This window comes from Mercenaria mercenaria, chromosome 8 (assembly GCF_021730395.1).
Source record: "Mercenaria mercenaria strain notata chromosome 8, MADL_Memer_1, whole genome shotgun sequence".
Lineage (NCBI taxonomy): Eukaryota > Metazoa > Mollusca > Bivalvia > Venerida > Veneridae > Mercenaria > Mercenaria mercenaria.
The window spans coordinates 35,073,243-35,092,516 of NC_069368.1; the positions used below are offsets into that span (position 1 = coordinate 35,073,243).

The 19,274-nt window shown below is 36.4% G+C and overlaps 1 protein-coding gene across 3 annotated transcripts in view; it reads left to right on the forward strand.

Moving 5' to 3' along the window:
* Positions 1–19,274, forward strand: part of LOC123566597 (serine incorporator 5-like) — a 61,487-nt gene that overhangs the window by 5,547 nt on the left and 36,666 nt on the right. Inside the window, exons 2-5 of one of the 3 annotated variants that reach the window (XM_045360858.2) lie at positions 7,695–7,862; positions 9,935–10,113; positions 13,288–13,364; positions 15,039–15,132. In XM_045360858.2, coding sequence (XP_045216793.2) covers positions 7,695–7,862; positions 9,935–10,113; positions 13,288–13,364; positions 15,039–15,132 — 518 coding nt within the window. The remainder of the gene's footprint in view (positions 1–7,694; positions 7,863–9,934; positions 10,114–13,287; positions 13,365–15,038; positions 15,133–19,274) is intronic. The other 2 variants (XM_045360859.2, XM_045360860.2) reach the window with 2 other exon arrangements.

Here is a 19,274-nt window from a genome sequence, read left to right on the forward strand (position 1 = left end):
TTGTTAACACTGTAGTGGCCACATTTAAGACCATATCTTAATGAAACTTGGTCAGAATGTTAATCTTGATGATCTATAGGTCAAATTTAAATCTGGGTCAGGCGGGTTTAAAAGCTAGGGCGCTAGGTCAAATCAAAGGAAAAGCTTGTAAATGCTCTAGAGGCCACATTTATGACTGTATCTTCATGAAACTTAATCTTGATGATCTTTATATGTCAAGTTTGAATCTGAGTCATGTGGGGGCAAAAACTAGGTCACTGGGTCAAATCAGAGGAAAAGCTAGTTAACACTTTAGAGGCTACATTTATGACCATATCTTAATGAAACTTGGTTAGAATGTTGATCTTGATGATCTTTAGGTCAATAGGTCAGGTGAGTGATACAGGGCCTTCATGGCCCTCTTTTTTAAGATACAGCCTTGAAATTTGAATAACATGACATTGTATAGTTTTGCACACCAATCTTAAAACTGACTTTCAGTGACCATGAATATAACCTACTGACCTACTTCCTTGCTTTTTAAGCTTTAGCAAAGAAATTTGTTCAAGCAAGCAATTTAACTCAGGTGAGCGATATAGGGCCATCATGGCTCTCTTGTGTATGAAAGTGCTTTGACATTTTCATGTTTTGTTTTGATGTTGCGTTTAAGGAAATCTAGTGTTATGTTTGCATTTGTTGTTATTCTGTTGATATGTGTGTTCCAGTTGAGGTCATGGCTGATGTCGACACCAAGGTATTTTGCATCCTTAACTTGGGATAATGTTTGACCATGTAGCTTATAGGGAAACTGGATGGGCTTTATTCTATGAGTGATATGAAGGACCTAGCACTTGCTGGGGTTGAATTCCATGTCCCACATTTTTTCCCAAGTTTAGGGGATCATTTTGTAACCTTTGGCAGTCTGTGAGGGAGAAACTGCAAGGTACACGGCAGTGTCATCTGCAAATAGTCGTACCTGAGAGGTGACTGTATCAGGAAGATCGTTAATATACAGTAGGAAGTAGCAGCGGCCCCAGGACAGAGCCCTGGGGGACCCCTGATGTGACAGGAACTTGATCAGACATATGACCATTGACCACGACAGACTGGGATCTGTCTATTAGAAAGGACCTGATCCAAGACACAGTTTGTTTGGGGACACCATGTTCTTGGAGTTTGAATAATAATTTAGGGTGATTGTCTTTATCAAAGGCTTTACTGAAGTCTGGTAGGATAAGGTTGTTTTTTTTTACTTGAGGAAAGATTCCTTGATATTTCGTCAACAAGTTCTATTAGCTGGGTCTCACAGGTATATAATATGGCCCAAAAACAGCACCTCTGCACATAGCTTTCTGTTTTTGGGCCATATCTACCACCGGCCTGTTTTTCCCGGGACCCGTTTATACTACATTCGGTAGTTAAAAGTGGTGATTTTGCATTTCATCTATGTAATTATATACAAAGATAATACCTGCATGTCATATACGTTGAAAAACAAAATGATATCTTTGATTTTTGTTTTGAAAAAATCGATGAACAATATTATAGTGTTCCCAAATTTCTGCAGAAGTGTCAAACTTGAAAAAATACTTGGTTCTTAGAAATAATTTTAATCTGAATAGGAAAGTAAACGAAAAGAAAAAATTCTGATATTCTAGGAAGGTAGAGCATGAAAAATATGTGCTCAGTTTTGTTTTCTATCCTGTATCGGAAATTTATAGGTGAAATTCTAAGTTAGTTTTTTGTAAAAATGTGTGAAATTGTGCTGCTGAAATGCCTTTCTGAAGGTTCCGGAAAGCCTCAAAATCAATTTCGTCTGGGCGGCTTTGCCACCCTGGTCTCCATACAAGGCTGCTGCCCCTTGACCCTGCTGGGTCCCCCTACCTCCTCCCCCTCCCCCCCCACATACCGCCCACCTCAGCACATTATTAGGATTGGCAATTTGAGCTGAGTAGAACCACTGAAAAATACTCTAGAGCCCAGCATTTCATCCCTATGTTTGGAAATTTTCCAGGGGGAGGGCCCCCTGATCCCCCTAAAATGAGGGGATTACCCCTCCAATATCTCTTTTTTTAGACCTAAAAATGCACTAGAGCCCAGCATTTCATACCTGTGTTTTTAGCTCACCTGTCACGAAGTGACAAGGTGAGCTTTTGTGATCGCGCAGCGTCCATCGTCCGTGCGTCCGTCCGTGCGTAAACTTTTCCTTGTGACATCTTTAGAGGTCACAGTTTTCATGGGATCTTTATGAAAATGGGTCAGAATGTTCATCTTGGTAAATTCTAGGTCAAGTTCAAAACTGGGTTACGTGCGGCCAAAAAGTAGGTCAGTAGGTCTAAAAAACGAAAAACCTTGTGACCTCTCTAGAGACCATATATTTCACAAGATCTTCATGAAAATTGGTCAGAATGTTCAACTTGATGATATCTAGGTCAAGTTCGAAACTGGGTCACGTGCGGTCAAAAACTAGGTCAGTAGGTCTAAAAATAGAAAAACCTTGTGACCTCTCTAGAGGCCATATATTTCAAAAGATCTTCATGAAATTTGGTCAGAACATTCATCTTGATGATATCTAGGTCAAGTTCGAAACTGGGTCACATGCCATCAAAAACTAGGTCAGTAGGTCAAATAATAGAAAAACCTTGTGACCTCTCTAGAGGCCATATTTTTCATGGGATCTGTATGAAAGTTGGTCTGAATGTTCATCTTGATGATATCTAGGTCAAGTTCGAAACTGGGTCACGTGCCCTCAAAAACTAGGTCAGTAGGTCTAAAAATAGAAAAACCATGTGACCTCTCTAGAGGCCATATATTTCATGAGATCTTCATGAAAATTGGTCAGAATGTTCACCTTGATGATATCTAGGTCAAGGTCGAAAGTGGGTCACGTGGGGTTAAAAACTAGGTCAGTAGGTCAAAAATAGAAAAACCTTGTGACCTCTCTAGAGGCCATATTTTTCATGGGATCTGTATGAAAGTTGGTCTGAATGTTCATCTTGATGATATCTAGGTAAAGTTCGAAACAGGGTCATGTGCGGTCAAAAACTAGGTCAGTAGGTCTAAAAATAGAAAAACCTTGTGACATCTCTAGAGGCCATACTTGTGAATGGATCTCCATAAAAATTGGTCAGAATGTTCATCTTGATGATTTCTAGGTCAAATTCGAAAGTGGGTCACGTGCCATCAAAAAGTAGGTCAGTAGGTCAAATAATGAAAAAACGTTGTGACCTCTCTAGAGGCCATATTTTTCATGGGATCTGTATGAAAGTTGGTCTGAATGTTTATCTTGATGATATATAGGTCAAGTTTGAAACTGGGTCAACTGCGATCAAAAACTAGGTCAGTAGTAGGTCTTGAAATAGAAAAACCTTGTGACCTCTCTATAGGCCATACCCTTGAATGGATCTTCATGAAAATTGGTCAGAATGTTCACCTTGATGATATCTAGGTCAATTTGAAACTGGGTCACGTGCCTTAAAAATCTAGGTCAGTAGGTCAAATAATAAAAAAACCTTGTGACCTCTCTAGAGGCCATACTTTTCATGGGATCTGTATGAAAGTTGGTCTGAATGTTCATCTTGATGATATCTAGATCAAGTTTGAAACTGGGTCAACTGCGGTCAAAAACTAGGTCAGTAGGTCTAAAATTATTAAAATCTTTTGACCTCTCTAGAGGCCATATTTTTCAATGGATCTTCATGAAAATTGATCTGAATGTTCACCCTGATGATATCTAGGTCGGTTTCGAAACTGGGTCACGTGCGGTCAAAAACTAGGCCAGTAGATATAAAAATAGAAAAACTTGTGACCTCTCTAGAGGCCATATTTTTCATGAGATCTTCATGAAAATTAGTGAGAATGTTCACCTTGATGATATCTAAGTAAAGTTCAAAACAGGGTCACGTACCTTCGAAAACTAGGTCAATAGGTCAAATAATAAAAAAACCTTGTGACCTCTCTAGAGACTATATTTTTCAATGGATCTTCATGAAAATTGGTCAGAATTTTTATCTTGATAATATCTAGGTCAAGTTCAAAACTGGGTCACATGAGCTCAAAAACATCAAATCATTTTGCGTAAACGTATTTTATTTTCCTTTCGTATGTTAATTATTCATGATATATATGATTGAATTATATCAAAAACCCTTCAAAAATACCTTTAACTTAAAAAATACAGGTGTATTCCGGTTATAGAAAGTGTATTCCGGTGTATTCCGGTTTTTAGGTGGATTCCGGTTTAATGTGTGACCGCAAAATTCAGACAAATTTAAGTGTAACCCCCACATTGAAATTCATGTAGAAACTACAAATGAGTTGAATACAATGCATCATTTTAAGTTAATAAGTAAGAGATTTAAATTTTCGGAAAACTGAACAAGTGAGAGGGGATATCTGTTCCAACACCGGTTTCAGCAGACCGCCGATGACAAAATTGAACAAACTGTAAATTCAAAAAAGGTCAGCAGGGTAATTTCATACTTTAATGTCAACATAAATTCATTTTCAAATATGTGTAATCATAACAAATACTTTGTACATAACCGATAAATGTTCCCAACATATTTCATTTGGGATTTCCTGAATAGGAATATGAAGAATAAATTGAGACATGGCGGGACAGCAACAGTCAAACGTTATCATGCTGTTCCAAAAATCCTATTATTCGGACTATTGGCTACCATAAATAACGCTTCCATTTTTATATCTGAAGTGTCCATACTTCTAGAATTGTCTAGGGGTATGGATCGGCCGGCCCAGATATCCTTTTTCCAGATATTGTGGATTGTTTACATCTTTATTTTGTAGAAAATGAAATATCAAATAGATTTAATCGATATTCAACTGGAATTTGAATACAGTTTAAAAAAAAAAATTGTGGACAAATTGGGCATGACTTTGCACTGTGCTATATGCTGTATGTATATGTCTGACATGCATATATCTAATGCCTGTTTTTTTCCACATGGTTTAATATGTAGAATAAGCTAAAAAACACTTATTTATCCAAAAGATAAATATATTACCTACAACAAATTAAAAGGTTTAACTCTTCCTTTTATTCTTGAACTTACAATTTATCATGTTTAAGTTTGGCTGAGAATCACTAATGATTATAATTAGGTTTTCATGGCTGAGTTTGAGGTAAATCACGTAATATCAGACTGAAACATGGCTGAGTTTGAGGTAAATCACGTAATATCAGACTGAAATGAAATGAATGGGATAGAATATAATTATAGAAAAATGTGTTTGTCTATTATAATTTTAATATATTGCAGTCTATGCATCTCCAATTGATTTCATGAAATGAAAAACTTACATTAAGGCTGATTACTGGCAGATTTGATCAGTATGAGAATCTCACAACAACAAATTACTGTGAATATTTCAAACCTTGATTCAGTAACCTTAGAAAACCTTAGAAAATTCCATAAACATGATAAATATATGTTTGAAATGGAAATAGATGAATTAAAAAAAAGGAGCATGCCAGTGTTTTTATTAAAAAGGAAATATATTATATACTTTCAAATTAATATATTAATGTTAGCAGTATTTTCATTTGAATAAGTACAAAAATATTTATATATAAAACATAATTTTTCTTCAAATTGAATGCTTTTTCGGCTGCTTTTAGGGCCAAAATTTGGTCTGTTCCCCTCTCAAAAAAGTATGTTTTCTTCTCTAATTTTGACAACTATTCCACTCAGTTTAAATTTTATTTTTCAACCAAACTGCTAGTACATGTTTAAGGTAACTTGACCTGGAAAACCAAGATGGCGTCACGAAATAGGGGTTGATCACATTATTTACTCGTATAGACGATATGCTGCTACAGAGGTCTAAAGATGCACTTTAATCATTTAAAACACACATATATAATTGTAAAAATGCATTTAATTTATAACATTTAATTTATAACATTATAAAATCTACTGGAGGGTTTTGACTATTAAAAAAAATATGGAGTGGTAATATTACTACCCACCCCTGTATGGGCGTCAGTTAAAGTTTTTATAAAATGGTAATATCATGTATACCGTAAAAGATATCTACTTCAGACTTGAAACACTTGTTTATTATAACAGTCTCTACCTGTAGGCAAGAGTTTGTAACTCTGTCAAGTATCATGGCCCCATTTGGACTTGGAAATTAGTTCAGTTTTCGTACAAGTACATGTTTTGTCAAAACTGTTTGACATGTGGCTTAGAAACTTAAAACACTTCTTTATCATCATGATCTCCATCTGTAGGCAAGAGTTCATAACTCTGTCAAGTATTTTAGCTGAATTATGGCCCTTTTTGGACTTTGAAATCAGTTAAATTGGGTCAGAATGTTTGTCTCTATGAAATCTAGTCCAGGTTGGATACTGGGTTATCTGGAGTAAGAACTAGGTCAGGTGAGCAGAGAAGGTCCTCTTGTTTGTTAGAAATATATTTAAGTAAAGGTAAAGAGCAATTAATCACTGGAGCTTAGTATTGGTAACACATATTGGTTCAGCCTGAATATGATCCAAATAAAGGCGGTAAGCTCTGTTGATACATAAAGGCAAGACAATGCGCAAAAAGTCTGACATCCTATGCTTTTAATGTTGTAATATTGTTATTCTATTTAGTACTTTTATTAATATCCTGCCAGAAGTCTCCGCCCATCCGTACATCAGTCTGTATCATTTTGTGTCCGCTCTGTATCTCCTAAACCCTTTTAACATGGATGAAAGTTTTCCGGACCGGGATCGTTTTTCCAAATCGTTTAAATCCGGGTTGAAATTCGGGGAGAGGGTGGGGGGTGTAGGTTGTCATCATTCAACAAAGCTTGAAAAGTCATCATCATTCAACAAAGCTTGTAAAATCAATCAATCGCCAACAAACACAATCGACTCTATTTAAGTGGCAGGGGCCAGTTTCGCATTTGGCCCGGGTACGTTTTTTAAATAAAATAGACAGATGTACTTTACAGGCATATATATTCAACTGGTTATTTATGATGTTTATAGAACTAAGGATTCTTGCGTACGAGTTATTATTAAGGATTTTCATGAAACTTGGGCCAAATGATCACCACATCTGACAAGACAATGTGCAGAACTCATATGTCAGCTCAAGGTCAAGGTCACAACTCAAGGTCAAAGGTTTGAGCCTTCCATCTTGTGTCCGCACTGTATCTCCTAAACCCTTTGAAGGATTTTCATGAAACTTGGGTTAAATGATCACCACATCAAGACGATATGCAGAACTCATGAGTTAGCCATGTCAGGCTCAAGGTCAAGGTCACAACTCAAGGTAAAAGGTTTAAGCCTTCCATTTTGTGTCTGTTCTGATTCTCCTAAAGCTCTTGAAGGATTTTCGAATATATTTATGTCTATAGAATATACATAATAACGACAATACTTCCACCCAATACCATCAACCCTTTCATCAACCCATAATAGTGGCGGGGGATATAGCTTTCAGACTGCCATGTATTAAATTACATTCAGTATAACTTATGAATAACACTTTTATAGTTAACCAGTGGTTTTTGTTTTCATTGAAAACTGCTAAAACATTTACAGAAATTTGAAAGGGCATTCAGGTTTGGTTATTAGGCACTATTAATTGTTTTTTTCCTAAAATTTAGTATATCTCTGACTCTTATTGTATGTTAACAGTTAAGAATGTGAGATTGGACCAGTGATATGTCAGTGTTGAATTTCTTGTTATTGTTTACAGTTTGGATGTTGGTGTGGCCCGGCTTCTTGTGGTTTGTGCTGTAGTTGCTGTAAGCCCATCAATGAGTCAACAGGAACCAGGATATTGTATACAAGTTTCTTGATGCTGGGATTCCTTGCTTGTTGTCTCATGCTCTCACCTCAGCTGCATGACCATCTGTCTGACAATGTAAGTTATGTACTCACATCAGCTGTATGACCATCTGGTTGACAATGTAAGTTATATACTCATCACAGCTGCATGACCATCTGTCTGACAATGTAAGTTATATACTCACCACAGCAGCATGACCATTTGTCTGACAATGTAAGTTATATACTCACCACAGCTGCATGACCATCTGTCTGACAATGTAAGTTATATACTCACCACAGCTGCATGACCATCTGTCTGACAATGTAAGTTATATACTCACCACAGCTGCATGACCATCAGTTTGACAATGTAAGTTATATACTCACCACAGCTGCATGACCATCTGTCTGACAATGTAAGTTATATACTCACTACAGCTGCATGACCATCAGTTTGACAATGTAAGTTATATACTCACCACAGCTGCATGACCATCTGTCTGACAATATAAGTTATATACTCACCACAGCTGCATGACCATCTGTCTGACAATGTAAGTTATATACTCACCACAGCTGCATGACCATTTGTCTGACAATGTAAGTTATATACTCAACACAGCTGCAGCTGCATGACCATCAGTTTGACAATGTAAGTTATATACTCACCACAGCTGCATGACCATCTGTCTGACAATGTAAGTTATGTACTTGTGTCAGCTGCATGACCATCTGTTTGACAATGTTAGTTACATACTCGTGTCAGCTGCATCACCATCCGTCTGACAGTGTAAGTTATATACACACCACAGCTGCATGACCATCTGTCTGACAATATAAGTTATATTCTTACATCAGCTGCATGACAATCCATCTGACAATGTAAATTATATTTTCACCTCAACTGCATGACCATATGTCTGACAATATTAGTTATATATTTACCACAGCTGCATGAACATCTGTCTGACAATGTAAATTATATTCTCACCACAGCTGCATGGTCATCTGTCTGACAATGTTACTTACACACCACAGCAGCATGACCATATGTCTGACAATGTAAGTTATATACTCACTTAATCAGCTACATGGCCATCTGTCTGGCAATGTTAATTATATACTCACCACAGCAGCATGGCCATCTGTCTGACAATGTAAGTTATATACTCACCACAGCAGCATGGCAATCTGTCTGACAATGTAAGTTATATGCTCACTTCATCAGCTGCATGGCCATCTGTCTGACAATGTTAGTTATATACTCACCACAGCAGCATGACCATCTGTCTGACAATGTAAGTTATATACTCACTTCACCAGCTGCACAGCCATCTGTCTGACAATGTAAGTTATATACTCACCACAGCAGCATGACCATCTGTCTGACAATATAAGTTATATACTCACTTCATCAGCTGCATGGCCATCTGTTTGACAATGTTTGTTATATACTCACCTCAGCAGCATGACCATCTGTCTGACAATGTAATTTGTATACTCAGCATAGCTGCATGGTGATCTGACAATGTTAGTTATTTACCCAACACAACCGCATGACCATCTGTCTGACAATGTAATTTGTATACTCAACATAGCAGCATGGTGATCTGACAATGTTAGCTATTTACCCAACACAACTGCATGACAATCTGTCTGACAATGTAAGGTATATACCCAATACAGCTGCATTGTTATCTGCCTGACAGTATAATTTATATATTCACAAGAGCTGCATGACCATCTGTCAGACAATGCAAGTTATATATTCAGCACAACTACATGACCATCTGTCTTGCAATGCAAGTTGCATACTCACTACAGCTGCATGACGTTCTGTCTGACAATGAGAGTTCTGCTGTACTCACCAAAGTTATATGACCTGCTATCTGACAATATTAATTGTATTCTAATTACCAGAGCTGTGTATCACAATTATTTGGGAATTACAGCGGACTTTTATCTGATCAATTAAATGGAATTTATTCCTTTAAAATTTGATCAGAGATATTAAGTTTCCACCTTTTTTCCTTGTAAAATGTTTCCACAAAGTAAAAACTAAAAATTAATTGATATTCATAGTCGGGAAATCATTTACATTCAGACACAGTTTCTGTTAAAAATGTTAAGCTATTTTGTGAATTATGTTTAAATTTGTGATTGCAGGTTGAGGGCTTTAATTCAACCTGTGTAATGTTGGGAATTGGAGAGAAGTGTTCTATGCTGACTGGTTACAAAGCTGTCTACAGACTGTGTCTAGGAATGGTGGTGTTCAGTCTACTTCTAATGCTGGTCACAGTCTGTGTTCCCAATAGCAATCAGTGGAGAGGTCATATACATAATGGGTAAGGTCAAACTTATATCAGACTTTCAAGTTACCTTATTTTTCTTATGTATCCTATTTATTCATAATGACCATACTTCAGTAGCCTTTTCTTCAAACAAAAAAGCATGTTCCTCATATATAATTTAGATGATTTTATAAATAAAGTGGAAACTGTGGATTATATTATAATAATAAGGTAAATAATTCTGTTGTGACAGACTATGACTGTGTGCAGTATAAGAAAGCTTTTTGGCCAAGAGGTATTGTCGTATTGTAACAATAAGCTTGTACAGCCAAGTACAATTTCATGAATATTAAATCGTACACTAGTTTTAAAGTTTTATTAGGCTTTAAATTTTATGTAAAAAAAAAAAAAACAGATAAAACAGCTGTCAAAATAGATGTTATGCAAAAATATATATATAGAAAAACGTTACTTTTAATACTGCACATGAGACTGTAGTTAGAGCTACAAAGGGAGGTAATCAAAGACAAACAGATTCAATATATTCTACTATATTCATCAATTTTCAAACCTTTGTCAAACATTACTGATGACTCAGCAATTCTTGTGTCTGCCAAAAACAAGTGTGATATTGAAAATCTCTTAAGTCAGGATCTGAATATTGTCAGTCAATGGCTTGTATGTAATAAACTATCTCTTCACCTTGGTAAGACAGAATCTATTTCATTTGGGTCAGTGCAAAGGTTAAAAAAACATGGTAATCTTGATATAAATTGCAATGGTCAAACTATTGAATCCAAATCTTCAGTTAAATATCTTGGTGCAACCATTGATCAAAGTTTGTCATTTGAGTCAATGGCTAGGTCTGTTATTAAGAAATCCAATGCTCGGTTAAAATTCCTCTACCGTAAAAGTGAATTCCTCACTTTGCACACAAAAAAGCTCTTAGTTACATCACTTGTACAATGTCATTTCGACTATGCGTCTTCTACTTGGTTTAATAGTTTAACACAGGAATTAAAACACAAGTTACAGGTCACACAAAATAAACTTATACGTTTTGTGTTGAATTTAAATCCCATGTCACACATTGGAATTGAGCATTTTTCACGTCTTAACTGGTTACCAGTTTCAAGTAGAGTTAATCAAATAACTCTCTGTCATGTTTATAAAATAAATTCTAATTTTGCTCCTTCATATTTAAGTGAACACTTTACCCCTATCAATACTGTTCATGATTATCCCACAAGGTTCAGAGCAAAGGCAAATGCCTCCCTTGATGGTACAGGTTTTTCAATGTCAGATAGTAAGAGATATGCTCTCCCAGTGGTCAAAGGTTTTGGGAAAAAAACATTTGCTTATAATGGTTGTTGTTTATGGAACAGTCTGCCACAACATGTTAGGGATGCCACAACCATGTATTCATTTAAACGTAAGGTTAAGGAACATTTTTATGCCCCCACTTTGGGGGGGCATATAGATTTGCTCTTGTCCGTCCGTCCTTCCGTCCGTCCGTCTGTCCGTCCGTCCGTCCTTCCGAAAATGTTGTGTCGCGCGTAGCTCTAAAAGTATTTGACGTAGAGTCACAAAACTTTACAGGAATGTTGATCAGCATGTGTAGTTGTGCACCTGGGGTTTCGCGTCCGGATTCATTCAGTCATGTAGAAGTTATGGCCCCTGACTTTGTAAAAATTGGTCATTTTAATGTTGTGTCGTGCCTAGCTCCAAAAGTATATGACCTAGAGTCACAAAACTTTACAGGCATGTTGGTCAGCATGTGTAGTTGTGCACCTGGGGTTTCGCGTCCGGATTAATCCAGACATGTAGGAGTTATGGCCCCTGACTTAGTAAAAAATTGGTCATTTTAATGTTGTGTCGCGCATAGCTCCAAAAGTGTTTGACCTAGAATCACCAAAGTTTACAGGAATGTTGGTCAGCATGTGTAGTTGTGCACCTGGGGTTTCGCGTCCGGATTCATTCAGTCATGTAGCAGTTATGGCCCCTGACTTTGTAAAAATTGGTCATTTTAATGTTGTGTCGTGCCTAGCTCCAAAAGTATATGACCTAGAGTCACAAAACTTTACAGGCATGTTGGTCAGCATGTGTAGTTGTGCACCTGGGGTTTCACGTCCGGATTCATCCAGTCTTGTAGGAGTTATGGCCCCTGACTTAGTAAAAAATTGGTCATTTTAATGTTGTGTCGCGCATAGCCCCAAAAGTATTTGACCTAGAATCACCAAAGTTTACAGGAATGTTGGTCAGCATGTGTAGTTGTGCACCTGGGGTTTCGCATCCGGATTCATTCAGTATTGTAGGAGTTCTGGCCCCTGACTAATATCATGTAGTGGGGGCATCTGTGTCCCATGGACACATTTCTAGTTTAAGCTTAATATGACTTTTAGTTAGATTGCATTATAGATAGATTTTTGAATTGTGTTTTTTTACTAGTCAATCATTTTTTATACTAGTCAATCATTTTTAAGCATAGGATTTTTATACAAACTTATCTTCGGGCATTTGCTGTGTTTATTTTTTTACTGTGATAAATTATTCTTCCTATGTCATACAATACTATATCTTAAGGACCACAATGGAAATAAGAGTTTATTTTAACTCTTTTTTGTGTTATCCTTAACATATAATGTTGATTGACATGGCTATATTAATTCATACATGTTTGTTTATTGTTTGATTGTATGTTTTAATTATAAGTCGCCATGTAAATTGTACATTTTATGTTGAAATAAATCTATCTATCTATCTATTACAGAAAACAGTTATTTTACATAGGATTTAACAAGAAATTAACATATTTTATGTTAATAACGAAAAATGTGACAGCCACATTTTAAACAAAGGCATTATGGGCCTTTAAAGATAGTGAAAGAAATATAGGGCTGTTTTTGCCCCCCACCAACCTCCTCACTCCAACCCCCAAAGGAAGTCATTGTAATCAAACTGTCTGTACGTACATTGGTTTATTAGGTTGTATGTATGTTCAAACCACTTGTATTTTGGTTATAGCTTTTAAAAGTTCAATGGATTCTGATGAAATTGAAACAAACGCAAGGCATAAGAAAGTGTGTGTCACAGACAAGGACTGTAACCCACAAGTAATGTCACATTAGGCATGTAAAAGTATGTGTCACGGCAAGGACTGTAACCAGCAAGTAATGTCACTCCACTTCAGGGGCATTTGTTGTGTACTAGTGTCATCTCTTGTTTCAGGTACTGGTTGTTCAAGCTAATTCTGTTGCTTGGTTGTTGTGCTGGAGCATTCTTCATACCTAATGGTTTCTCCATATGTGAGTATTTTATCTGTATATAAATTATAACAAACTTTCACATTTAACAAATTTAAAAATAATAACCTCTCCAATGGTTTGACCTTAACTTCTAACATGAAATGATTAAAAATTATGAGGAACCAACTTTTAATAGGTTTTGTGGTTGGGTAAATCCACAAAATTATATCCCAGTTACAAGTGACCATTATGTTCAAAAGTTGAAATATACAAATTAAGGTAGTTCTGCACGTTTAGATCGAATTTTTTTCTACAATGTAGAATAATTTATATAAAAATCGGATTTTTCAAAACTTGAATAATTATACCTAGAAAATTCAGGAAATAAAAAAGATAGGGTCGTGTGCTTGATTTTGTGCTAAACTGATTTGAAAAAAATGGACATCACGCAATTTTTCATAATTGAAGCCTATGGGAAAATCATAACTTTCATAACATTTTCGCGGATAGAAATTTTTCTACAATATAGAAAATTTCAATTTTTAATGTGTCAGATTTTTGATATCATATTTTAACTTTAGAAAGACAGTATCAATGTCATTGTAATAAATTTACTCATACTAGGTTGCTATTAATTCATATAATGATTTTCATTTCTGAATGCCGAATCCAGGCTTTATTCTACGTTTTCCGGATAAATGACGTTACGCCATCACTTCCGGTTTAACAGATGTGCAGAACTACCTTAAGGTCCCAACAAAATAGCTGTTTTAGCCCAAAACATAAAACTTTATGTATGCAAAATGATTGATGTTTATTACTGTTTATATAGCTTGTATAATTATGTCTCCCACCACACAGTGGTGTGGGAGACATATTGATTTACTCCTGTCTGTGTGTGTGTCTGTGTTTGTGTCTGTCTGTCTGTCTGTCACAAAGCTTGTCCGCACTCTAAGTTGAACATTTCTCATCCGATCTTCACCAAACTTGAACAAAATGTGTGTGCCAGTAAGTCCTCGGCCAAGTTCGATAACTAGCCAAATCGGCCCAGGCACTTTGGAATTATGGCCCTTGAATTACCGAAAAACGCTCAGATTTTAGGCGCATTCCTGGAGCCAAAAGGACCCCTATACTACTCATGAGTAGTATAGGAGTCCTTTTGGCTCCAGGAATGTGCACATGCAATCTGAGTAGTATAGGAGTCCTTTTGGCTTGATGAATGTGCCTGCGCTCAAGTTCGATAATGAGCCAAATCGGTCCAGGCACTTCAGAGTTATGGCCCTTGAATTACCGAAAATCGGCCTTTTTACTCTTGTCCGTGCTCTAAGTCAAACATTTCTCATCCGATCTTCACCAAACTTGAACCAAATGTTTTTGACTATAACTCCTTGGCCAGGTTCATCAACTAGCCAAATCGCCCGAGGCACTCCAGAATTATGGCCCTTGAATTACCCAAAATCGGCCTTTTTACTCTTCAAAGGTATATTTGTAGTGAGTAAACAGTATATAAAGACTGACTTGCTATTTAGATGATTAGGCAGTTGTGGGAGACATGCGCTTTTCTCAAAAGCAACTCTAGTTGTTAATGACCTTCAGTAAACATTTGTGTGTTCTGTCAGCCATCTCTGGCTGTAGCCATTTAGTGGGAAGTATAAAAAATGGGTAGAAATAGTGTTTTGTACTTTGGTTACTTGTTTATGTGAATGTTCTGTAAGACTTATTTGTGTATTTTAGATTGGATGTATGTAGGAATGGCTGGAGGATTCATCTTCATTTTGCTGCAGCTAATCTTGATTGTAGACTTCACACATGCTTGGAATGCGAAATGGTAAGGAGTATTATAAAATTATATTGTTTTTCCTTTGGTACATTTCACACCTTTTAATACATATTACATAACATAGAGACATTCTGTTTAAGAAAGAATAAACCTTATAAATCTCCTGCACATTATGATAATGTGTTGGAGCAGTTTTGCCTATATAACATGTGAGGTACTTCGCCATATTTGATTAACCGGATGTCACATCACAGCATCATTTATTTGGGTAACACAGAATTAAGCCTGGAACCAGCATATAGAGCCTAAGTCAAGAGATAAAAAATCTTAGACCAATGGGCTTACTGATAAATCTGGTCACATTGCTGTCTTTCGTAAGATCTAATAACATAACAGATTTTGCAGACCTTGAAAAGTCTTGATTTTGATGCTAGTCAGGGGGCCTCCGTGGCCGAGTGGTTAAGGTCACTGACTTCAAACCACTTGCCCCTCATCAGTGTAGGTTTGAGCCTCACTCAGGGCGTTGAATTCTTCATGTGAGGAAGCATCCAGCTGGCTTACGGAAGGTCAGTGGTTCTACACAGGTGCCCACTCATGTTGAAATAATGCACAGAGGGGCACCTGGGGTCTTTCTGGGGTCTTTCTCCACCATCAAAGCTGGAAAGTCACTGTATGACCTATAATTGTGTCAGTGCGACATTAAACCCAACAAAATAAATAAATTGATGCTAGTCCATGAAAATGACTGAAACACTAAAAAACCTGAAAATGTACTTGAAGTCTGATAAAAATGATTGAAATTCAGCCAAAACTCATTGAAAAATCATCTGTCAGTAACTTAATTTTGGATGGAATAGATTTATGAAAGAATTAGGAAAAAATTAAAATTATTTGAAAGAAAAAAAATGCTATTTAGCAACTCACTAATCTGTTATGCTTCATTATGGGTTATAAATAGAAATCTTTACATAGAGTGCAATTTCTACTATAACTTCATTTTTTAGCTCGACTATTCAAAGAATAGTCTAGCTATTCTACTCACCCTGGCGTCGGCGTCGGCGTCGGCGTCACACCTTGGTTAAGTTTTTGCATGCAAGTACATACAGCTATCATTTAAAGGCATATAGCTTTGAAACTTATTTATTCTTTTTCTAGGTCAATTACCAACCTCACTGGGTCAAGTTCCATAACTCTAACATGTATTTTGAGCAAATTATGCCCCCTTTTGGACTTAGAAAATTCTGGTTAAAGTTTTACATGCAAGTTACTATCTCCAAAACTAATGCAGATATTGAATTGAAACTTCACATGTGTCTTCGGGGTTATAAAACTAGTTGATAGCACCAAGTCCCATAACTCTGACCTTCATTTTGGCCAAATTATGCCCCCTTTTGTACTTAGAAAATTTTGGTTAAAGTTTTGCGTGCAAGTACATACAGCTATTACTAAAAGGCATATAGATTTGAAACTTATTTTTTCTTTTTCTAGATCAATTACCTACCTCACTGGGTCAAGTCCCATAACTCTGACATGTATTTTGGCCAAATTATGCCCCCTTTTGGACTTAGAAAATTCTGGTTAAAGTTTTGCGTGCAAGTACATACAGCTATTACTAAAAGGCATATTGATTTGAAACTTTTTTTTTCTTTTTCTAGATCAATTACCTACCTCATTGGGTCAAGTCCCATAACTCTGACATGTATTTTGAGCAAATTATGCCCCCTTTTGGACTTAGAAAATCCTGGTTAAAGTTTTGCGTGCAAGTACATACAGCTATTACTAAAAGGCATATTGATTTGAAACTTATTTTTTCTTTTTCTAGATCAATTACCTACCTCACTGGGTCAAGTCCCATAACTCTGATATGTATTTTGAGCAAATTATGCCCCCTTTTGGACTTAGAAAATCCTGGTTAAAGTTTTACATGCAAGTTACTATCTCCAAAACTAATGCAGATATTAAATTGAAACTTCACATGTGTCTTCGGGGTTATAAAACTAGTTGATAGAATCAAGTCCCATAACTCTGACAGGTATTTTGGGCAAATTATGCCCCCTTTTTGGACTTAGAAAATCCTGGTTAAAGTTTTGCGTGCAAGTACATACAGCTATTACCAAAAGGCATATAGCTTTGAAACTTATTTATTCTTTTTCTAGGTCAGTTACCAACCTCACTGGGTCAAGTTCCATAACTCTTAACATGTATTTTGAGCAAATTATGCCCCCTTTTGGACTTAGAAAATTCTGGTTAAAGTTTTACATGCAAGTTACTATCTCCAAAACTAATGCAGATATGGAATTGAAACTTAACATGTTTCTTCAGGGTTATTAAACTAGTTGATAGCATCAAGTCCCATAACTCTGATATGCATTTTGGTCAAATTATGTCCCGTTTCGAACTTAAAACTCTTTTGATATTTAACATTTTGGGTAATAATTTCCTGCTTCTGTGACAATATTTCGAATAGTCGAGCTTGGCTGTCTTACGGACAGCTCTTGTTAAATAAAGCTGATCAAAGTTCTTTCAAGACATAGTTTAAAGAAAAAAAAACAAGAAAAAGTAGAAAATGTACCTGAAAGTTACTTGAAGATTATCTAACATGTTTTGTAGTGTCAGAATTAAAAAAAAACATATTTTACATTTTATTTAAGAAACAACAGAAGTTGCAGAACTGAGAAAAGTGTAATTAAATGTGTCAAAAATCCACAATGAAAAAAATATACAGAATCTATCATAGAAATTAGTGCAGAAACCATATATTAAAGACTATTAATTTATTATTTAAGATTACTCGAAATAAAGATAAACACGTGTAACATTCTCAATAATTATTATTGATCTAATAATGATAACATATTTATTTCATATAATATAGAAGATGATTGGAAATAGAAGATGATTTGTATTTCACATAATATAAAGAAAAGGTTGGCATATATAATGGCCGCTCGAGAATGTCAGTCGATAGTGGTTAAAGCTCCTACCGACGGATAGGTTCCATCGACCGAAAGGAGACCGGGCGCCTGCGGCAAATCAACACCATTAAGAAAAAATCTTTAAAATGTAATGCAATGCAAGGGCTTGAAGCAACTCAAGCCAACTGATACCATTGTGGTTAATGGCAACCAAGACACACCAGCGCCTTACCAGAAGAGTCCAACCAATTGTGTAATTGCAGGCCTCTTCTCTCTATGGGATGTAATGGAGACCACTACCAACATAAAGAAGAAAGGAACAACAATCACAACAAACCGGATCAGTGTGCCAGTATCGGTAATATGCGCTATACTACGCATGCACTATGCAAAACAGCAAAGTAGCTAGGTCTTACCAAGTTACTTATAATGTGCCATGACCTAGTGACCCCGAAGCAACACGAAGTCATTACGATTAAATGATAAACGGCATCTATATACAATAACAGTCAGCGAAGCAAGTAACTGAATACTGAAACGCAAACAATGCAACGCAAGAGCAAATGCACAACTGACTATAAGCACTCCAGTCAACCACTGCCAAGAGTGAACCACTGTAACATGCAAACCAAAGGCATTACAATTGCGTATTCTACCGACCATAGACACCATCTTATCCGCCGGGAAAGTAACTGAATACCAACGGCGAAAGAAAGGAAGTCCATACTGCGGATAATTAACAAATGTCGCCAAACAGAATGATGTAAAACGTATAAAAAGTTAATTTGTTTAAAAGCCGCCCGTCCCTTCCGGGCCGATAGAATTTTTTCGGCATCATAAATGTTAACTTCAAATTGAACACCAAAATTTCTATAATACTTTACTTTACGAATAATGGCATCTTTTAGTAGTCCAAATAAAAATTCGCACCCAACTTCATTTAAGTGAATGCCGTCATTCCGAAGAAATTTGTTTCAACATCTATGTACGGGACAAAATGACGTCCACTCCTGGCCCGACTTATCGAACTGGTCTGGCGGCCTAACTCCATAATTAACACTTTTGCGTTTATCGTCCTTTGCTTTCAACCCATGTCCCCTCATCCGACTCTCCTGGTAATGATGTCTATCCAAATGATCAGGGCACCCGGGAAAGCATCACGAAGATAAGCAATTTCTGCCTCAATTTCCGTCTTTATATTCAGGAGTGATAGCGAAATTAAATCGTTGCCTCTCAAATTTATCGCAGTTATTCTAGGTGGATTGCATAATAATA